Source organism: Aquarana catesbeiana, linkage group LG01, assembly GCF_042186555.1.
Source record: "Aquarana catesbeiana isolate 2022-GZ linkage group LG01, ASM4218655v1, whole genome shotgun sequence".
Taxonomy (NCBI): domain Eukaryota; kingdom Metazoa; phylum Chordata; class Amphibia; order Anura; family Ranidae; genus Aquarana; species Aquarana catesbeiana.
In genome coordinates, this window is record NC_133324.1 from 798,970,876 (window position 1) to 798,995,077 (window position 24,202).

Below are 24,202 nucleotides of genomic sequence, written 5' to 3' on the forward strand. Positions count from 1 at the left end.
GTCACTGATGCCGTTTAGCACGTCAATCCGTCCTCGAAGGAAACAAATGGCATACATAGTGCAATATGCTAAAACCATTTATTGAAGATTAAGTAAAAACAAAAGGCTATACAACTCACATGTTGCCGGTGCCCATATGCCGGCACCAAGCTTATCCAGCAGTTTGTATGGATGGTAAGGGTTGCCGTCTATCTCGTTCGCCGGTGTGCGGAACACGCCTCGTTCCTGCTCGTGTTCCGACTTGCGGTCCAAGCCTCGCTTTCACCTGAAGGGAGATGACGTTGTGGCGTCACGTGTGAATTCCCAGCAGCCTCTACATGTTTCGCAATAGTAATTGCGCCATCAGGAAGTATTGATACACAGAGTTATTACTGACACCCATTACCAGCAAACTGAGTCTTCCAACTTCCAACTGCAAATTTTTATTGAATTCTGCTGAAAATTGATTAAAAATTTTATGTTCTTTGGAATGTGGCACTGAATGTAAAATATCATAAATTATTTTTAGTTTCTATGACTGTACGGGGCTGGGGGATTCCCATTAAGAATGAGAACTTCTGAACAATAAACTCTTGCATTATCTGTAAAGTTGCCTTGAAGGTTTGAGAAATATCATTATTGTGTTCTCACATCCTGTTGGGTTAGTTATATGTGTTTCCATACAGTGCTCCTACGCTGATGGACACATATGTCAAACACTTGAATGCTGCTGAAAATAATGCATGGCCTTGACATGAGATCAACACCTGTGGCATAATTTAGTCTTCACTGATTAGATAATCTAGGCATTGTTAATGTTTCACAAAACCCAGAGCAGAAAAGTACAATGTAGCATTAAATACTTGATGTTATATCTTACAGTAGATATATATTCCTACAGAAGACATATTTCAACATACGTCCGGAATCTTTCACTAAAAGAAGCTCACGCTACACTGCTGGGTTGGGTGACTCTTTTCAAGAAAAAGATTGCAAAGAATAGTTTTGGAAGACTCCTGATTGATATGGCGTACACTGGAGAGGTCCAGTTTCTAGTCTGGGTATCTGCAGCTGTTATCCTTTTGACTTTACTGGTCATCACCATTATGCCATTTCTGAGCGACTATATTCACAAATGGACTATCATGAAGCCAATCCCAGGGGTTAGCCCTTGTTTCCCCTTAATTGGAAATGCTTTGCAGTTTAAACCAAGTGGAAGAGGTAGATATATTATGTTATAGCTATTTATATTATTAATATTGGATTGTACCATATCCATAGTGATTTAAATTGTACAGAAAAATAGCACAAAAGTTATGGGAGGCCAACTTGTGAGAGGTTACTCTCTAGTAGTGAACAGGGAGTCATGCAAAGTGTATGGCGATAAGTTGATGTGCACAAAATGAAGATTTAATTCTGAGCCTTTTGCTGTCCTATTAACAGTTAACAGTATGTTTCCCCCAATGATTTTGCCAGGTTCATCGACTCAACTCTCATACTCCACTTTCAGATGGACTTAGTGATGCGGCAAAATATGACAAACAAGGGTTAATGCAACTATAGAGTTACCCAGTGTTTAAGATGCATTTCAAGTGCATTTTGTTGCTTTAATAAACACTGGCCAAATGCCAGTTCTTGTTTTCAGCTTTTTTCACAAGGGAAAGGGAATGCTTTACATGCTTCAATAACAAATGCTGAAAGCATCAATAATGCTCCTATAGCATTGTTTTTATGCAATCAGTGTGTGTTTTTGAAGCATTGCAATTGGATTAAATCGAAGTGGCAGGTTGTGCCAAAGCCTAGAAAACCTAACAGGCATTCAAATTCTTAGGCCAGCCATAGACGGTTCGAATCTGAACCCGGCCAAACTTCGAACCATGTATGGGCAGGCTAAATGTACCAAGTTGATCAATCGATAATCTTGGGTACAACCAGCTTGCCGTTTTCACTTGTGATCATCACTAGCAACTACTATAGTTGCTACTATAATGACTGTCTCCCCCCACCGGGAGCAGAGAATTGCTTGGTAGGAGGGATTTTACTGTCAGCACTGTCTAGGAGTGTTAAAAAAAAAAACTCTGGGTGGGGCATGGCCTGACGCCAATGTGAGCGGGCGTGCATAGCTCACTTGAGCTCCTTCATCCTAGAGTACCTGAGAAAATACCGGTGCGCCTAGGGAAGAGATCTGAAAACAAAGTGAGGTGTCTGGCGAGAGACAGGTGAAGGGTCGGCAGCTTGGGGACTTTTGTTGTTGAAGTAGGCAGCAGAGATGGACAGCTTCGGCCCCCCTTTGGATCTGCCCGATAGGTGATTCTCGGGTCCGGTCAGGTGAAGGGGTGGCCAGGTGTGGTTGGACTACAGATCAGAGAGGCTCGAGAGGATTTGTGGAGGGTGACTCTGAGATGGCTATTCTGTGGCTTGTACCGGCTACCCTCAGCTATCTCCGGCTCTGTGGTAGGGGGGGTGTTTTCCATACTAGAGAAGAGGGAATAAATAATAAGATCATAATTCACATAATTGGTATAGAAAGAAAAATAATTATGAGCAATGCACACTGAAATTTAAACAAGAATGGGTGTTGGAAAATTTGGGAAAAGACTTTGGAAAAAATTCACAGGATGGGCTAAAGAAACCAGATTGTTGGGTACCAAGATGAGTATTTATACACACAAGGGTGTACAAGAAAGGGGTAGTATAATCTATAGCTTGATTTTTTTCTTCTTTCCTTTTTTTTTTTTTTGAGTTAAAATGAGATGCCGATTTGCTCATGGAATGTGAGGGGATTGGGTGGCTTGGTAAAAAAACTGCAGCTTTATTTAAAACAGCCTCAACTCCTAAGGTATTGGTTTTGTGCCTGCAAGAGACACATTTGACAAAGGAAACAGTATTCCGCTTAACATATAGGGTATTTTCCCCGCCAGTATCATTCCACCCACACCCCATATTCAAGAGGAACAAGTATTCTGATACATAAGACAGTGTCATTCTCTTGTAAACAAGTAAAGATAGACAGAGAGAAGATTTATATTTATATACTGTATGTTGGCATAGAAGCCACTTATACTTGTAAATGTATATATACCTCCCCCATTTAAATTAGAAGTAATTAACAAAGTGTTGGAATTGATGGCTGATTAACCAAGGGTACCTATTCTATTAGTAGGAGACTTCAATATGGTGATGAATACCCAGGTCGACAGGTTTCCTTTTGGGAAAAGATCTGATCTCATATACTCCCAGAGAATATATGTTAGCTACACTCTGGGATTTCCTGGAGCTTAATAAAATCAGCAACACAGAGCATGGTATGGTATACCCTACCTGGGAGGAATTCTAATCTATTCCAGTAGATCTCTAGGAGGAAGAAGTCTACAAAGGACTGGGAGTTGGAAATAATGGGGAAAGTAATGAATATGGAGAAAATATATGTAGAAGACCCATCGCCAGATAATCTAGCTAAACGGACTGAGATACAACAACTGTACAGAATAGTGTCCCTGAAGAAAGCCGAAAATAGAAGGTTTTTCTTGAAACAGGCCCATTATGAAGAAGGTGAAAACACTAGGCACATGCTGGCCTTTCTGGCAAGGTCCCAAGGTTCTCCTACGTCTCCTATAATGTCGATTGGGACCTGTGCTGGAAGGGTGACCACGTGCCAAGCAGAAATGGTAAATGTCTTTAAGATTATTATTTTGACTTGTATAAATTTAAAGTAGGAGAGAGGGAGAGACTGAAATTAAGGAATTTGTACAGGAGTTGACTATTCCATGTCTGTCAGAGGAAGATGTACTATTATTGGATGCACCAATTGCTATTGAAGAACTATAAAAAGCGGTACAGGAATCAGCTAGTCATAAAACACTAGGACCTGACGGACTACCAAATGAAATCTACAGGGAGTATGCAGAGATAATTTTGCCAGAGTTACTAGAGGTGTTAAATTGGAAAGGGAGAATTACCAATATCCATGACAGAGGCCACAATTATAATAATCCCAAAGGAGGGGAAGGATTTAACATAACCTGCATCATATAGACCAATCTCTCTGCTTTGTGCAGATGTTAAGCTATTGGTGAAAATGTTGTCCAATAGATTAGGTAAAATAATTCACACCATAATCCATCCGGATCAATGTGGTTTTATGGGCACTGAAAGGCGGCACTGATAGATTTCACTGATAGGCATCACTGGTGGCACTGACAGGCATTTTTCATTGACATTGATTGACAGCTGCCTGGGCACTGATTGGCATATCCCTGGTGGTCTAGGGTGGCATACCTGGTGGTGGCCATTCCTGGTGGTCCTGGCGGCATCCTGGTGGTCCTGGACAGGCATCTGAGGGGGGCTCCCCTGTTGAGAGAGTAGCCGAGCAGCTCTCCTCTACTCGCGCCTGTGAGAAGCGAGTGAGGAAAAGCCGATAAACGGCTCTTCCTGTTTACATCGTGATCAGCCGTGATTGGACATGGCCGATCACTTGGTAAAGTCTCCGTCAGATTCTTTACCTAGATGGGAGTTGCAGTGTGTCAGACTGACACGCCGCAACCATGATCGCTACAATGCGTGCCCCCACGGGTGTGCGCCAGTAGTTATCCTGCTGAATGTCCTTGAAACCCAGTCAGGATAACTGAACTAGGCATCTGCAATTCGTTTCGTTCCGAATTAGTTTTTTAAATTCATCAATTCGGAAATATCCTAATTAACGAAAACCCGTTTAACGAATTTTTCCGAATATTTGTAAATTAGAAAAATTTGTAAATTCATCCATTCGTAAATTCGTACATTCCTAATTTCATCCATTCGTACATTCGTAAATTCGTACATTCGCACATTCATAAATTCGTAAATTCGTACATTAGTAAATTAGTGTATTCGTAAATTTGTAAATTCGGAAGTCTGAAATAATAATTAACTAATATTTAATAGTTACTAGTAATAGTTAAGTTATTTATAGGTATTGTAATTTCCTTTCAAATTTGGCTGTCAGTGAACGTAACACATACAAATTTATCCGAAGTTACGAATGATCCGAAATAACGAATGTCGTAGCCAAACGAATGGAACGTAATGAATTAATAATAATAAATAACAATAATAATAAAAACTTTTTATTATTATTATTTATTATTCATTTGTTCCATTCCATTTGTTTAGATGCAGCATTCGTTATTTTGGATAATTCGTAACTTCAGATAAATTCGTGTTTGTTACGTTCACTGACAGCCAAATTTGAAAGGAAATTACAATACAATTTAATAGTTAGTTATTATTTCAGATTTTTGAATTTTCAGGTTTTAGGATTTTCAAATTTAGAATTTACAAATTTCCGAATTTTCTAATTTACAAATGTACGAATTTACGAATGTATGAATGTACGAATTCATAAATGTATGAATGAGCGAATGTACGAATGTACAAATGTACGAATGAGCGAATGTATGAATGTACGAATTCACAAATGTGCGAATGAGCGAATTTACGAATTTTCGAATGTACGAATTTACGAATGTATGAATTTACGAATTGCGATCATAACGAATGACCTGAAAAATGAGAAAAAAATATACGAATGAAACGAAAACGAAAATGAACGAATTTTTTGGCTGTGCACATGTCTAAACTGAACCACTTCCGGTCAACCTTCTGCTATAGGCTGGGCGGGAGGTGTTTAAAGAGAGAATATTGGAATGGAGTAGTGTCCCCATATTGAAAATGTTAGTAGAAACTACCTCCCTAAAGGGGATAATCTCGAAATGATATCAAAACATACACCTAAAAGTATTGGAAAAAGATTCTCAGCTGTTAAGTAGAGTAAAATGGGAGGCAGATGAGGGGAAGTTAACTGATGTGCAATGGAATAATATAGTGACCTTAATAGATCGCCTTTCCTTCTCTTCAGCTTTAAAGCTTATGCAGTTTTACATCATTCATAGGGCATACTATACACCAAAGAGAATATCATTGTTTGAGGGATGGCCAGATGCATCCTGTCCTAGATGTCAGGGCCCGGGTAGGGACATGATTCATATGCTCTGGAGGTGCCCCAAATTACATTGGCACTGGCCAGAGGTATTGAAGAAGATAAATCTAGTTTTTGGCACAAAATTAAGCTTGTGCCCGATAATGTGTGTGCTGGTATACATGAAGCAGAGTGTAGGATCAGGAGATATGCAAATAGCAATATCGAGATGCTTATATCAAGCCAGAAAAATGATCACCTGGAAATGGCTTGATACTAAACCACCAACAATAATGAATTGGTTGAGAAGGGTTAACGATACAATAATAAGAGAAAAACTGGCTTATGTGAGAAGAGAAGACAAAAATAGATTTGAAAGAATATGGAAAGTATGGATAGAAACCCCAGGTTTGATGCCTGAGATGATGACCCTCTAGGACCCTTGGGGGTCGAATGGCAATTTGCCAGGGGTCACCAAATCCTGTGCTGTTCCTGAAGCTCTCCCAGCTTTTTCGTGGCCGTCCAGCAGGGCTGTCCCTGGAGCCTATGGCCGCCAAGCTGGGCTGTTCCTGGAGCCCGTGACCGCCCAGCTGGTCTGTTCCTGGAGTCCACGGCTGCCCACTCAGCCTCTTCGCAGCGGCCCATTCAGTTCAGAGCATGGGTGGGGTGCAGAGACTAGGTCAGCTGACTGGTGAGGAATGTGAAGTGGGAGGGGCTGGAGGAGACCCCATCTCCTGATTTTGGCATAGGTGTCACTGCTGCGAGACACCACAGAGCTGGAGACACCGTGAATCTGTGGAGACAGTGAGTAACACTACCTGTGATTAGAGTTGCCATTAAAAGTCCCCACTACAGTTCTCAGATCAGCAGATGACCTTGATCAAGAGCACCTAAGTTGGCTGATCAGAACTCCCCCCCAACATTGCCACTCATCCCTACTCCCCACCAGCACTGCCACTCATCCCATTCCCCCCACCCCCCTCCAAGGAGTAAGAGAAGGAAGAAAAAAAAGGGGAGAGAAAAGAAAAAGGGAGAGAAAGAATAAAAGAAAGACAGCTAAAGAGAGGGATGGGGAAAAATCACCAAGAAATTAGGATAGAGAGGGATAAAAGGGAAAGAAAGGAGAACAAAGAGAGAGTGGTACATCCTAAAATGTACCATAAGGGGTTTTAATACTGTACAAGTGGAAGGGACTCAGGGAGCGCTAAATGTCCATGGGTTATGGGCGCTAATTACTTGTCTTGCCTTGGGTGCTCACAACCCAAGGCAAGGTATTTTTACTGTTAGGGGTCCCCACAACTTGGGAAATTTTATCAAGGGGCCACGGCACTAGAAAGGTTGAGAACCACTGCTCTAGGAAGTATATATTGGGAAAAGTATTGTTTAAGGAAATGGGAAATTGGGGGGGGGGGTGAACTTATATGTTTTTGTATTGTTTTTTATGATCTTTGGAAAATATTTCTGGGTCCACTGGAAAAAAGAAAATGAAAATATAGTCAAATTAAAAAAAAAACCTTTGTTTTGGCCACATCTCTAAGCCAATGAGACCTTAGCAGGTTTTCAAGTGAATTTCATTTTAGTGTTAAAATTGATATTTTTAATAGAAAACAGTGGCAGCTGACAGTTTAATATTTTGGGAGGGGTGGTGGCAAACATTGGCCCCCTCCCCCTGTGGGAGACAGGCGGCAGCGATCTGTCCCCCCCTCGCGAGAGACAGGTGGCAGCAATCAGTGGCCTTACCTTAAGAGGCCGATGCTGCTCCTCATTCCAGGGAAGAGTATGGGCCGTTGCTTCTCCTCCCGGCTAAACAGGTGTTGCTTCTCCTCCCGGCCGAACAGGTGTTGCTTCTCCTCCCGGGCCGACTAAGACTCTCAGGACCCGCTTCCTGATTGTCCGGAAGGAGAGGCTATTGAAGACAATAGCAAATATTATTTCACTATTGTCACACAACTGGGTGGGCTCAGGGCGCAGTGCTCTGTGCCCCGAGCCCACCCTTTTTTGAAGCCAATTAGAGCCTCGGGGTCTAATCATGTGCTTCAAAAAAAAACAAAAAAAAAATTGAAATCCAATTGTCTGGCATCCTGCATGTAGATAGGGGGCGGGCACATGGATCAGAGGGGTGGCACCCCTGTGCCCTAATGGACGAACCGCCACTAATAGAAAGTATAAAAATACTGTACTTAAATGAGCTGCCATCCTAGTCAAAGACAAGTATCCTGTCCCCCCCCCGGAAAGGTGCCAATTGTGGCACCAGAGGGGGAGAGGAGACAAATGAGCGGAAGTTCCACTTTTGGGTGGAACTCTGCTTTAAGTTAATTAAACAATTAACCTGCATCAAATATATGTCAAAGAAGAAATTCTAAAACATTAGCAGTGCTAGTGCAAAAATAGCAAATATTTTAAAATATCAATGAAATTGCTTAAGAGTCCACTTAAACAAAGTATCAAATGGTGATCCACTCAGTGAAAGTCCATTAAGAAAAGGTAGGTGAATATAAACTAGACGATCGTGGAAGAAAATATTAGCAGCGATCCCAAGTCTCCATCACCACACCACTTGTGCCACAGCTCTGTAGGTAATCCACTTACCAGACCCTGCTGATTAACACGCTTATCAATCAAAGGGATAATCGCTGTTCACTGGACACTTTTCATCTTTATTTTGCTCATTGCAAGCAATAGAAAAAAAATTCCACATAGCGTAATCCAGTACAACAATTATTTATTAATTTAAAATTATCTCACAAAAAACACTCACAATGTTTGCATAATCTAAGGGCATGTAACATCAATACTATGTCAGTTGTGCATTCCCCTCTAACCTCTCACCGCTCCCGCGGTGTTCCCGGGAAAGACAAGCTGAAGGACAAGCCAACAAGCTCCCGCGGTGTTCCCGGGAAGGATAAGCCGACTCTGTAGATAGCTGCGTAGCAACGCAGGGCGTTGCTACGCAGCTATCTACAGAGTTGGCTTATCCTCATCTGTCCTTCCCGGGAACACTGCGGGAGCGGTGAGAGGTTAGAGGGGAATGCACGACTGACATAGTATTGATGTTACATGCCCTTATATTATGCAAACATTGTGAGTGTTTTTTTGTGAGATAATTTTAAATTGATAAATAATTATTGTACTGGATTACGCCATGTGGAATTTTTTTATCTATTGCTTGCAATGAGCAAAATACAGATGAAAAGTGTCCAGTGAGCAGCGATTATCCCTTTGATTGATAAGCTTGTTAATCAGCAGGGTCTGGTAAGTGGATTACCTACAGGGCTGTAGCACAAGTGGTGTGGTGATGGAGACTTGGGATTGCTGCTAATATTTTCTTCCACGATCACCTAGTTTATACTCACCTGCCTTTTCTTAATGGACTTTCACTGAATGGATCACCATTTGATACTTTGTTTAAGTGGACTCTTAAGCAATTTCATTGATATTTTTAAATATTTGCTATTTTTGCACTAGCGCTGCTAATGTTTTAGAAATTTTTCTTTGACATATATTTGATGCATCTCATTTTAGTATAGCAGCTGCTGACTATTGTTTTATCAATATTTTCTCTGTGTGCGCTGAGGGAGGGATACTGAACATAGTTTTTTATCTCTCATTCTTTGATAAACAATTAACCTCCTCCACTCAGAGGTCTCATTCCAGGTCAGACTTGCCGGCATAGAGCTCACAAAGTACAATACACATTATTACATGTATAAACACATCCCCACAGTAGTTTGCCTTAGTCTTAAGACTCCCGGCCAATCAGGTCTCAGGATCCACTTCCTGTTCAACTGGGATCAGGAGCAAAGGCAAAGGCTCTTTCTTCTGTAAGCTGGAGCGAGGAGCAGCAGCCCTACCCTGGGTCCCAGGCATCCACATTATAAGGTAAGGCCTCTGATCGCCACCTTCCCGTCCGTCTCCCGCGCGTGCGGGTGTTGTTAGTGCAAGTGAGGGGGGCAGGTTTGTTTCCTGCCCCCCCAAAATATTGAGCATCAGCTGCCACTGCATATTGTGTTTATTTTTAGGCTACTTCTATTTATCTGAATGATCCTGAAGCTTGTAAACTTACTTTGTGATGATCCCCACACATTTATTTGCTTGAATTCTGTGACATATATTCACTATGCCCTGTGAATAGGCACACTTTTCTCAGAGCCTGCCTTCTGAACTACAGAGGAGCAGAGAGGAAGAGTTTCAGAAAGCCGAGTCAGTGCAGGAATCACTACTTGCAGGCAGTGAGGTACCATGGGACATGTAGTCCTTGGAAATGGAAAATAAACAGCAGAGGAGAGACTGCAAAGCATGCAAGGAATCCAGGAAATTGTGGAAAGAGATGGCCAACAGACAGGCAGCACTTACAACATGAAAGGGGATTTTTAGAGTAAGCTTTTTTAAAGTAAGGCTTGTCAAAAATAAATATTGTTTGTATTTTTATTATAATGCTGATGTTATACAATTAAAGTGTATGCTGTAAATATAGATATCATCCCCATTGACAAATTTTATGGCTGTAAAGCAGTAGTAAACCTGAAAAAAAAAAAAAAAAATCTTCTCCCTGCAAGTTATTGTTATAATGTGCTAGTATGCATCACATACTAGCGCATTATGAAAGACTTACCTGAAAATGAAGCCCTCCAGTGGCACACTTTCACCGCTGACAGGGCTTCCATCTTCACCCAGTCTTCCTTCCGGGTTCATGGGCTGTGGCCATCTGATTGGCTGAGCCGCAATGTGACGGGCGCAGCACAGCTCTCTCAATGGACAGCACGCATGAGCCAGTGACATCACTGTGCTGCTTAAGTAAATACAGTATATCCTAAACTATACACATTTAGGAGGTATTTACTTGATCTACAAGTAAGCCTTATATAGGCTTATCTGTAGGTATAAATCAACATAAACACTTTTACTACCACTTTAAATGCTTGACTTTACAGGTTATATGCAGGATTACAGGTTGTATGTAACAATTTGAATGTTTCTCTACATATTTGGGTTAAATGTTTTTCTACGATTATTTTTATTAGAGTCCTATCACACTGGGGTGGTGCGGGCGCCGGCGGTAAAACGGTGCTATTTTTACCGCTGCTTTGCTGTCATTTTAGCAGCGGTATTTGGTGGTTTTACCCCCTGCTAGCGGCCGAGAAAGGGTTAAAACCACCGCAAAGCGCTTCTGCAGCAGTGCTATGCCGGCGGTATAGCCGCGCTGCCCCATTCATTTCAATGGGCAGGAGCAGTGGATACAAAGAAACAATTTTTAACGTCCTGCCAGTGCACCGCTCTAGTGTGAAAGCCCTCGGGGCTTTCACACTGGAGACACAGCAGCGGTTCTTTCAGGGTGCTTTGCAGGCGCTATTTTTAGCGCTGTAGCGCCTGCAAAGCGCCCAGTGTGAAAGGGGTCTTAGAGATATGTGAGATCTATAACTATTTAAAACAATGAGAAAAAGTCCCAAATCTATGCTTCTAAACAACCAGCCAAAATGAAACAGATTCGTTAACTATTGCATACCTAGACCACTACTTATTTAAAACATGCATTTATTTATTTCCTTTACTGAATTGACTTTAACAACGTTTCATGCGGTATTTACCGAGCATTTTTGTTTTTTGAGGTAAATATTTCATAAAGGGATAGTGAATTGACATTTTCAGTATCACATGCGATATTTGTGAAAATGTGTCAGATCACCCAAATACCACATGGGATCTGTTTTAGTGAATAGAACCCATAGTGTGTTTTCTTTGCTTACTTGAATCATTTAAAGAGTAGCTCCACTTTTGTTGAGAGAAAAACATTCCCCTTTGGGTGATTTATGTACATTGCAGGGATTTTAACAAACTTTGTTGCAGATTCCTACCTTTTGTTATTCTAAAGAAATCCCTGTGTGTTCGTCTATCTCCATATGGTAAGGTAATCTAATAGGAGTGGTTTCTTAATTATCAACCAACTGCTGCACCTGCAGGCCTCTAATGAGGAAAGCTGCTGGGCCTACATCCCTTTAGATATGATTTCCTATTGGGAGTATCTCAGCAAAAATTTAATTTTTGTTGCAGAGGATGTCTGAAATCTGAGATATAAATAACACTGCGCTAACCCAATAGACTAAGGTGAAGCAGCTACATAGAAATATGACCAATATTCAAAACATGTAGTAAATAAATGTAGCGCTAATACTGAACAAACTGAGAAGTGATAAAGTGATCAGTGGAAATGACCCACTGAAGCAAAAAAGAATAAATAAGAGAAATAAAATAAATGAATAGAATTCAATGGTGAAATTAAGTGTCACTGGAGCCACAATGAAATAATAGTCCCATAAAAAATGTATAAAGTGAGTCCAACATGAATGGAAAATCTTCAGGTCTGTATATCATCAGCTCAAAGATCTTGAACAGGAAATAGATGTAATACGCTTGCCAGAAACGGTGGATTCGGATGCCGATGACACAGAATCAGACAGGCATTAGAGATCCCAGATGGAAGTGGTCGTCGAAGGAACTCAAGAGGAATCCCTCCTCTGTTTTGCCAATCGCGACTGCCAGTCCAGAGAGACCAAGGGGAAGATGGAATATCCCAACCTCATGAGAGTCTCGGAAGTATGTAAAGCTCAAAAAAATGTATAAAATGCGCCAATAGTGCAGATCAAATGGTATATTTATTGGATATCACCAATAATCAAAAAACAGTTTAAAATAGCGTGATCACGTAGATGAATAGAATCAAGTGTAGGGAAGAGTGTAGCTCGTCCGACGCGTTTCGTCCAACTGGACTTCAACTGGGGCATCAAACCTACCAGGGATGAGTTTGATGCCCCAGTTGAAGTCCAGTTGGACGAAGATTTTCCATTCATGTTGGACTCACTTTATACATTTTTTATAGGACTATTATTTCATTGTGGTTCCATTGACACTTCATTTCACCATTGAATTCTATTCATTTATTTTATTTCTCTTATTTATTCTTTTTTGCTTCAGTGGGTCATTTCCACTGATCACTTTATCACTTCTCAGTTTCTTCAGTATTAGCGCTACATTTATTTACTAGATGCCTGAAATCTGACATGTATATTATTGTAGACTTCCGGGAAAATCAGTGAGCCAATCACACAAGCAGGAAATGATGTTTCTGGGGTAGGTAGCCATTTTGCATTGCATTTTACAGAAAATGGCAGGGCTGCAGATTGAAAAGGAAAGGTAATTTTTAATAACATTGAATTACAATATGACTTCTGAAGCAATTGTATATGCTATATTATTTTTTCTTTATTTGCTATTTTTTTCCCCATGAAAGTGGAGTTACCCTTTAAATATTTGTCTTTCCTTTAGCAAGAAAAGGTCACACTTTTTGTTTCAATAAACAAATATACAGTTATGATAAAATTAGTCGCAATACCTATAAAGATTTATTCAAATTTATCTGGCACACCGTACTGCACTACTTCAGAACCTGGCTATACATTATACAGTGTGGCAGGACTTCTTGGACCACATCACGGCTAAAAACAAAATTTCAAATTGCTTGCTGATGATGCATAAAGTAATGGATGAAATTCTTCAGACATACAGTGCATCTGGAAAGTATTCACAGCGCTTCACTTTTTCCACATTTTGTTTTATTACAGCCTTATTCCAAAATGGATTAAATTAATTATTTTCCTCAAAATTCTGCAAACAATACCCTATAACGACAATGTGAAAGAAGTTTGTTTGAAATCTTTGCAAATTTATTAAAAATTAAAAAAATCACATGTATATAAATTTTAACAGCCTTTGCCATGACAAAATTGAGCTCAAGTGCATCCTGTCTCCACTTATCATCCTTGAGATGTTTCTACAACTTGATTGGAATCCACCTGTGGTAAATTCAGTTGATTGGACATGATTTGGAAAGGCACACACCTGTCTATATAAGTTCCCACAGTTAACAGTGCATGTCAGAGCACAAACCAAGCCATGAAGTCAAAGGAATGGTCTGTATACCTCCGAGACAGGATTGTTTCGAGGCACAGATCTGGGGACAGGTGCAGAAAAATTTCTGCAGCATTGAAGGTCCCAATGAGCACAGTGGCCTCCATCATCTGTAAATGGAAGAAGTTTGGAGCCACCAAGACTTTTCCTAGAGTGGGCCGCCGGCCAAATTAAGCAATTGGTGAAAAAGGGCTTTCAGGGAGGTGACCAAGAACCAGATGGTCACTCTGACAGAGCTCCAGCATTTCTCTGTGGAGAGAGGAGAACCTGCCAGAAGAACAATCATCTCTGCAGCACTCCACCAATCAGGTCTGTATGGTAGAGTGGCCAGATGGAAGCCACCCCTCAGTAAAAGGCACATAACAGCCCACCTGGAGTTTGCCAAAAGGCACCTGAATGACTCTCAGCCCATGAGAAACAAAATTCTCTGGTCTGATGAAACAAAGATTGAACTCTTTGGCCTGAATGGCAAGTGTCTTGTCTGGAGGAAAACGAGGCACCACTCATCACCTGACCAATACCATCCCTACAGACAGCATGGTGGTGGCAGCATCATGCTGTGGGGATGTTTTTCAGTGGCGGGAACAGGGAGAGTCAGGATCAAGGAAAAGATGAATGCCGATAATGTACAGAGAAATCTTTGATAAAATCCTGCTCCAGAGCGCCTTGGACTTCAGACTGGGGTGAAGGTTCATCTTCCAACAGGACAATGACACTAAGCACATAGCCAACAAAACAAAAGCGTAGCTATGGGACAATTCTGTGAATGTCCTTATGTGGCCCAGCCAGAGCCCAAACCTGGAGAGATCTGAAAATGGCTTTGGACCGACGCTTCCCATCCAACCTGATGGAGCTTGAGAGGTCCTGCAAAGAATAGTTGGAGAAACTGCCCAAAAATAGGTGTGCCATGCTTGTAGCATCATACTCAAAAAGACTTGAGGCTGTAATTGGTGCCAAAGGTGCTTCAACAAAGTATTGAGCAAAGGCTGTGAATACTTATGTACATATGATTTTTTTTGTATTTTATATTTAATAAATTTGCAAGAACTTCAAACAAATTTCTTTCATGTTGTCATTATGGGGTATTGTTTGTAGAATTTTTAGGAAAATAATGAATTTAATCCATTTTGGAATAAGGCTGTAAAATAACAAAATGTGGAAAAAGTGAATCGCTGTGAATACTTTCCGAATGCACTGTATGTTTGCTGCTTGTGTGGCTTTAACTACTGAGAGGCTATAGGAGTAAATAATTCTATGAGTAAAGTAGAAAAACCCCTGTGAAGACACAATCACACCAATTTAGAATTATGCTATTCTTTGTTTACATTATTTATACTTGTCATGTTACTTCCCAGATTTCTTCTCTGAACTGGCTGAAAACACAGAAAAATTTCGACATCTTCCTCTTATGAAAATATGGGCTGGACCGGTACCTTTCTTGATATTATACCATGCAGAGACTGTAGAGGTGAGCTGACCTCAATATGCACACAGAAAGTCTTTACATACCATAAGTACCCTGAAATTCTCCATGAAAAATGTATACTGTGGCAATAAATGTGACATGAATTGATCCTATGCAATGGATATAAAGAGAGGAGGAGCCCTTGTATGGAATGATACATGCACCCATTTAACCCTAGTCTTACATTCATATGTTCATATTTCTTGCTATCTTTGCTTAAAGATCCATGGAGGTCAGTGCTGAATTTCTTATTTCCTACAGTACACACTCTCTGTCATCCACTGTCCCATTGATGACAGATTCAATTTTCAGGTCATTATACACCTTTTCCTGGTGCTAGTCTCCATTCTAGCAGTAACAGTTTTCCTCATTTGATTCTGTCAGTTAGTGGCCTTGAAATTTGACTATATATTTAGAGACTTGAAAGCCCAACATCAGACATGACTTTATCTTTTAAGATTTGTATAGAGTAGGCGAGAACTTCTGTCAGATTGGCATTGCTGTGTGTAATGCAAGAACAATGCTAGGAGTGTGAAGGATTTGGGGCACCCTCAGGAGAGTAATGTTGGGTGTGGACATATTGCACTTATAGCAACCCTGCTTTATGCTGTTGTGTATCTAATAAATGTAAAATGTGTTACTGCTAGGTTGTAACCAGCTTAAAGTGATATCAAAGTCTTGTTTTTTTTTTTGTTTAAAAATAACAAACATGGTATACTTACCTGCTCTATGTAATGGTTTTGCACAGAGCAGCCCAGATCCTCCTCTTCTTGGGTCCCTCACTGGCACTCCTGGCCATTCCCTCCTGCCCAGTGTCCCCACAGCAAGCAGCTTGCTATGGGGGCACTTGAGCCTAGCCGCTGCTCTGTGTGTCTATTCAGACATGGCTTGGTCCCGCCCCCTCTTTCTCCTCATTGGCTTGCTGACTTTGACAGCAGCGGGAGCCAATGGCTCCCACTGCTGTCTTAGCCAATGAGTAGGAAGAGTCCTCGGACTGCCGAGGCTCTTGTACAACATTGCTTGATCGAGATGGGGTTTAGGTATCATGACAGAACCGTCCCACACTCCGCTTGAGTGCTTCCATCAGTATACCGCTTCCTCCAGTCTGAACATAGATATCAGATATTATAGCCGCATATTGCAACCAAGAACTAGATGGGACAAGCTCAGCTGCAAAACTGGAACTGTTTATTGAACAAGAATACAGGCTTTTTATACACTTGCAAAGTAGGTCAGTCCTCATATGAACAATAGACAAGCAAGATATTTGGGGGGCACACCCTAGAAGATGCATCAAAGATGGTGCAGCCATAAGACCATACAACAGAACAAAATATTACAGTGCACACATGAAAAAAAAAAGACATTTTACCTCCTGCAAGGCTATTTAAAACAGCTAGACATTTTCAAAAAACATTATCAAAAAATATGGGGATTTGGTCACACCATATTAATATATGGTGCTTAAGCCCACTTACTGCGACAAAGTACCCCATGGTTAGTGGGTCCTACGCTATCCATAGACTGGGAGATCCTGCTTCTCTGAACCATGGGAGCCATACACTCCTCTATATCCAAGGTTAGTGGGTCCTACGCTATCCATAGACTGGGAGATCCTGTTTCTCTGAACCATGGGAGCCATACACTCCTCTGTATGGTAGAACTAGAGGTCTCCACCTATGACACAGGTGGACACTAATGAGAGGCACTGATGAGGGAGTGGGGTGCTCCTGCCCAAAAGGATTTGGTCAGAATCCATACAATAGACAATCAAGATATTTGGGGGGCACACCCTAAAAGATGAATTAAAGATGGTGTAGCCATAAGACCATACAACAGAACAAAATATTACAGCGCACACATGCAAAAAAAAGACATTTACCTCCTGCAAGGCTATTTAAAACACTTATGCCCCGTACACATGGTCGGACTTTGTTCGGACATTCCGACAACAAAATCCTAGGATTTTTTCTGACGGATGTTGGCTCAAACTTGTCTTGCATACACACGGTCACACAAAGTTGTCGGAAAATCCGATCGTTCTAAACGCAGTGACGTAAAACACGTACGTCAGGACTATAAATGGGGCAGTGGCCAAAAGCTTTCATCTCTTTATTTATTCTGAGCATGCGTGGCACTTTGTCTGTCGGATTTGTGTACACACGATCGGAATTTCTGACAACGGATTTTGTTGTCGGAAAATTTTATATCCTGCTCTCAAACTTTGTGTGTCGGAAAATCTGATGGAAAATGTGTGATGGAGCCTACACATGGTCGGAATTTCCGACAACAAGGTCCTATCACACATTTTCCGACGGAAAATCCGACCGTGTGTACAGGGCATTAGACATTTTCAAAAAACATTATCAAAAAATAAAAATATTTTTTGCATGTGTACGCTGTAATATTTTGTTCTTTTTTTTTTTTTCTCATATGAACAATAACCCAAATATTTACCCAAAACATCACACAATGGTTTAGATAACAAGGTAGCATGGCTAATCCCTCTCTAGCAGCTACTAGCTGACAATTATATAATTAGCATGCTAATTAACTCAGCACTTAGGCTCCATTCACACTAGCGCGTTTTTTGATGCATTTTGCATTTTGCAGAAATGCACGGGAATTTTTTAACATGGGTTCCTATGGAACATGTTCACATCAATGCCTTTTTGTTTCTCTGCATTTTTGGAAAGGGTCGGGGACTTTTTTTCATGCAAAAAGCAGCGTTTTGCATGTAATGGATTTCAATGGACAAGCATCAAAAACGCAAGTGCACCGTTTTTGCAGCGTTTTTGCAGCGTTTTTGCAGCGTTTTTGGTGCGTTTTTGCCGTTTTTTTTTTTTTTTTTTTTTTCATTTTTTTTTTTTTCATTTTTTTAAGACTGTAAAAAAAAACTGTAAAAAAAAAAAAAAAACGCAAAACGCAAATCGCGGCAAAATCGCGGCAAAAACGCGGCTCAAAAACGTGGCAAGCATGAAAAAAAAACCTCCAAAAACCCTCAAAAGCAACATGCATAGGTGTGAATCCAGCCTTAGGCTGGATTCACACCTAGGCATTTTTAGTGCTTTTTGCATTTTGCAGATTTGCACTATAGTCCATTTAACATGGTTTCCTATGGAACACGTTCTGTAGTGCAAATCTGCAAAATGCAAAAAGCACTAAAAATGCATAGGTGTGAATGCAGCCTTAAAGGGGTTGTAAAGATAAAAATTTTTTCACCTTAATGCATTCTATGCATTAAGGTGAAAAAACTTTTGACAGTACCGCCGCCCCCAGCCCCCCCGTTTTACTTACCTGACACCTCGAATCTTCGCTGCTCGTCCTCATTGCAGCTCAGCCTGGTCGCTGATTGGCTGCAGTGGATGGATTGAAAGCAGCGCAGCCATTGGCTCGCGCTGCTGTCAATCACATCCGATGATGCGGCGCGCCGGGGGGCGGGGCCGAGTGATACAGCGAGCGGCTATAGCCGCCGGCTGTATCACGGGAGCGCGCCCGCAAGCACTCACCACCATGCGAGGGAGCTCGCATTAAGGTGGTAAATGCTTGCGGGGAGGAGCTGAAACAGCCGCCGAGGGACCCCAGAAGACCAGGTTCGGGGCCACTCTGTGCAGAACGAGCTGCACAGTGAAGGTAAGTATGACATGTTTGTTATTTTAAATAAAAAAAAAATTACCTTTACAACCCCTTTAAAGCAGTTATATACCCCACTTGCACATTTTTACCTACAGGTAAGCCTATAATAAGGCTTACCTGTAGGTAAAATGAATGTCTTCTAATCCTATACTATATTGACTACCTCTTATCTGGAGTAGAAAATGGGGATCTAGGGGGGCTTCTTTCCAAGGGGACCTGTAAGAAGTCGAAGTACTACTCCAGGAGATTTGTCTGGCCCAAAATCAGTGCAGTGCAGAAGTCCGGTAGGTCAGCAGGTGTACGCAGTTCATGTTGTTGACCATTGTGCGAGACCATCAGAGCAAACGGGGATCGCCATGTATATTTCAGTTCCCTTTCCCTTAGTTTCTCCAGTAGGGGTCGCAGGGCTCACCGGTTCTTTCGTGTAATCTGCGATAGGTATTGGAATAACATTATAGTTTCTCCATTGAAGATAATGTGATCATTCCTCCTAGATTTGCGCATGATTTCTTCTTTGAGGACAAAACTTTGCAGACAGCATATTATGTCTCCTGGTGGTGCAGTCTCAGGGCCCCTCGGCCTTAGGGCTCTATATGCTCTCACAAAGTCAATCCCCATGTCCTCCTGTCTTTCTAGCAGACTATTAAAGACCCTCTGTAATGCTGGGACAATCTGGTCAGGCTCCACAGTTTCTGGGATCCCCCTCACTCATATATTGCATCTTCTGCCCCTGTTATCCAAATCTTCAAAATGTCTATTCATTTCTACGAAGTACTGTCACTGTGTAACAGAAATCTTTTCCAATCTGTGTATGGCCTTGTCTCTGTGCTTCCCTGCAGCTTCGGGGGACGCCAGCTTCTCAGTCAGCACAAGCAGATTGGTTTTCAGGTCAGTAATTGCTGCAGAAAAGGTGGACTTGATGTCTTCAGCAATCACTGACATATCAGAATAGGTTAGGGGATGTTCCGATCTGGGTTTACCCCTACCTGAGTCCTCAGGAGCTGATTGTGAGTCCTCGCTGTATTCCTCCTCATGGAGTGTTGGAGTGTCCATCTTGGATCCTATCGCGCTGCTTTGAGCTGCAGACTTGCTTTTAAAAAGATCCGTTATGTTCTGTGCTGGATAGGCTGCCAAACCACGGCGTGGACGAGAGTGGGGGGTGGTGTAGAGTCTTTTACCCGGCATCTGAGGGCTGGTGGTCTGGTGTTAGGCTATGAACGGCTGTGTGTGCAGAGGAGCTCCATCAGTGTGCAGCCATCCTCGTCACGCACCAAGCCAGGCCCCCACATCTGCGGGTTTTTTTTTTGCGCTATAAACAAAAAAAGAGCAACAATTTTGAAAAAATGTTACTTTTTGCTATAATAAATATCCAAAAAAACCTAAAAAAACAAATTTCTTCCTCAGTTTAGGCCAATATGTATTCTGCTACGTATTTTTGGTAAAAAATCGCAATAAGCGTTTATTGATTGGTTTGCGCAAAAGTTATTGCGTCTACAAAATAGGGGAAAGATTTATGGCACTTTTATTATTTTTTTTTACTAGTAATGTCGGTGATCTACGATTTTTAGTGGGACTGCGACATTGCGGGGCACAGATCGGACACTTTTGACACTTTTTTGGTACTATTGACATTTATACAGCGATCAGAGCTAAAATAGCCACTGATTACTGTATAAATTTCACTGGCAGGGAAGGGGTTAACACTAGGGGGCGATCAAGGGGTTAAGTGTTCCCTAGGGAGTTGTTTATAACTGTATGGGGGCTGGGCTGACTGGAGGAGGATAGAGATCGCTGTTCCTAATCACTAGGAACAGAAGATCTCACTCTACTCCCCTAACAGAACAGGCATGTGCGCACGCCCACAGATCGCCGTGTAAGTGCCTGACGTACAATGAAGGTGTTTCGCTCAGGGGAGCCAACCTGCCCCAGTCCAACTGCGGCGGCTGGCCATGAACTAGTTAAACAGACAATAGCAGGAGACCGCAGTAGCAGACTGTCTGGCTCCTACATTGGAGTACATTAAGTAGTTGTCCATTATTTGCTCGGTCACCCTGTGCCCCTAATAGACACAGGGTAGCTTACACATAAGAAGGGCATGGAGAGCCGAGACAGGGGTTTCCCAACCTCTCTAGGGTAAGCTGGGTTCCACATGCCCCGCCGCCCAAAGTGACTCCCGTCACAGGTAAGTATTAGGGGGACTGAGGGGGGCTGCTGCACACAGAAGATTTATTATTCTAATGCATAGAATGCAATAAGGTAAAAAACCTTCTGCCTTTAGAACCACTAAGCTAATGTTTACCTTTTCTGGGTTCTGTAGGTTTTCCCTAAGTCTGGTAGGTTGATTGCTTCAGCCTGTTACTGGAAGGGGGTTCCAGTAATCAGTGTGGCAAGGATTAACCACTAGGTCATGGATATTTATCTGAGCCAGCCAATCCCTGAGCAGCTACATTTGGAGGTATGGTCTGGAGAGCTTATAAATGTTTTGGAGCACCTTTCAAGAACACGTTAAATTAAAGTTGGAGCAGATGCCTGAAAGGATCTGGGCTAAACAGAAATACTCTTGTCTAAAGAGGGTTGCAAAGAATCTGGGGGGTTAGTTGTCATCTGGACCCTGGATGATGGATCTTTTCTCAGATCCCAGAGACTCAGGACTCAGAGAGATATAAGTAAGATCTTGGTGCAAGGAAACACTGTATACTGCTCTTAAAGGGTTACAGATTGAACTGGTTGTCCTCTGTCCATTTTTTAGACATCACTCTCATAGGACTTATGTCTGATTTGGTTATCTGCCCTTTTGGGTATCCTGCATCCCTAAACCCCCTCTCCAGTTTTGAGCACTGCATCAATAGTAAAGAGTGATTAATGCCCCGTACACACGGTCGGATTTTCCAATGGAAAATGTCCGATCGGAGCGTGTTGTCGGAAATTCCGACCGTGTGTGGGCTCCATCGGACATTTTCCATCGGATATTCCGACACACAAAGCTGGAGAGCAGGAGATAAAATTTTCCGACAACAAAATCCGTTGTCGGAAATTCCGATCGTGTGTACACAAATCCAACGGACAAAGTGCCACGCATGCTCAGAATAAATAAAGAGATGAAAGCTATTGGCCACTGCCCCGTTTATAGTCCCGACGTACATGTTTTACGTCACCGCGTTTAGAACGATCGGATTTTCCGACAACTTTGTGTGACCGTGTGTATGCAAGACAAGTTTAAGCCAACATCCGTCGGAAAAAATCCTAGGATTTTGTTGTCAGAATGTCTGAACAAAGTCCGACCGTGTGTACGCCCTATAAGAGTTTTATTAACTTTCAAATGAGGAGTATAAGAACAAAGTGAGCAATAAGTACATAAGGATCGCTACAGTTCACAATCAATGAGAGTATAACAAAAGTAAACTATGTATAGTGGGGGGGGTGGATATAAGGCAAGTGGATGGAAATGGGATGTCAACTTAGAGTAGTCACAAATTGGAGTGGAGGACTTTTACTAGCAAACAGGCTATGTAGAAAGGGCCTGGGATTAGTCAGTCACATACGGAGTAGCATTGTCCGGTGTATATTAGTTGTCTTGAGATGAGAAGATTCTGTAATTCCTTTGGTGTATGTGGTTTTATGATAGTTTGCCGGGGTCAAGTGGAGTTGGTGAGATATGGAGAGATTAATTATTTGTGTGGTTTTGATTCGGGAGACATAATACTGGTAGTTGGTGTAGGGTGAGTAAGGGAGACCTGTGGATGAGGGGTGGGAAGGCAGGATCTAGTGTTGCGATCGTGAAGAATTTAAGTAATAGCAGAGCCTCTGCAGTTCTTTTTCCAAGGTTCTCAGTTTGTCAGGAAGTCTTAGGTTTGCTTTGGCAAATAAGAATTCCATTAGAAAGTGGTTGTTAAGAGTCTGGAGAACTTCTTTTAGTGTGGGAGGAAGTTTTTATTTCCAGTGTCGTGCGAGCTCCAGTCTGGCTGCAAACAAGATATGGGAAATGAAGAGTCTGAGATGTGGAGGTCCAGGATTCCAATTCCCAGAAGAGCCATTTGTGGTGTGAGTGATAAGGTATGAGACGATGAAGAGGAAATAAAGTTTTCAATTTTTGACCAATATGAAGATATTTTTGGGCAGTCCCACCAGATGTGGTGATGGGAACCAGATTGACCGCACAGCCTCCAACAATTTTGGGATTGATCTGGGAAGATAGAGGCAAGCTTGATTAGCACCTGTGGAAGATTTTGTGTATCAACTCCCGATGGGAAGTGCATTTCCATTTTAAGTGGAAGCTGTAGAGTAGTATGCCATTGACGGAGAGGAATGGAGAAGTGTAGTGATCGTTCCCAGGAGGGATGTGCAGAACCCCCCCCAGTTCGTTTTGCAGCAGAACATGCGAACAGGCAAAAAATTTGTTTGAACACAGTCTATAGGACACAAACGTGAAAAATCAAAAGTGATAATTTTAAAGGCTTATATGCAAGTTATTGCCATAAAAAGTGTTTGGAGACCCGGGTCCTGTCCCAGGGAGCATGTATCAATGCAAAAAAAGTTTTAAAAACAGCTGTTTTTTCGGGAACAGTGATTTTAATAATGCTTAAAGTGAAACAATAAAAATCAAATATTCCTTTAAATATCATGCCGGGGGGGGGGGGGGTCCTTAGTATGCCTGTAAAGTAGTGCATCTTTCCCATGTTTATAACAGTGCCACAGAAAAATTACATTTCTAAAGGAAAAATGTAATTTAAAAATGCTTGCGGCTGTAATGTATTTTCGGATCCCGGCAATATAGATAAAAATACCCAAAATACCCCAAAAAAATTACGTGGATTTCACCCTCCAAAATCCATACCAGGCCCTTCAGGTCTGGTATAGATATAAAGGGGAACCCCGCACCCCAGGCCCCAAGGCACTATATACTTTGAACAGCAGTATATATACTATACGGCCACCCTATATACTCTGCAGAAAATTTGGGCCTTAGGTGTTGGTGGTACCAGAACACTGTAAGCCCTCACAGTTATTCTTGTTGGGTGCAGGAACGGGCCCTGCTGTGAAATAGTATATCAAGAATTGTAATTACAAGCCCCTGTTAAACAGGGGCAGAAAATTTGGGCCTTGGATAGTGGTGGTGCCACAACACTGTAATGCTGCGTACATACGACCGGTTTTGCCGTCAGAATAAACTCCGAAGGTTTCTCCAACGGAACTCCGACGGAATC

At 41.8% G+C, this 24,202-nt stretch overlaps 1 protein-coding gene across 2 annotated transcripts in view; it reads left to right on the forward strand.

Moving 5' to 3' along the window:
• The first annotated feature begins 15,255 nt into the window (after positions 1 to 15,255).
• Positions 15,256 to 24,202, forward strand: part of LOC141114186 (cytochrome P450 4V2-like) — a 196,297-nt gene continuing 187,350 nt past the window's right edge. For both annotated transcript variants that reach the window (XM_073607734.1, XM_073607725.1), the window contains exon 1: positions 15,256 to 15,365. In XM_073607734.1, coding sequence (XP_073463835.1) covers positions 15,306 to 15,365 — 60 coding nt within the window. In that variant the 5' untranslated portion in view covers positions 15,256 to 15,305. The remainder of the gene's footprint in view (positions 15,366 to 24,202) is intronic.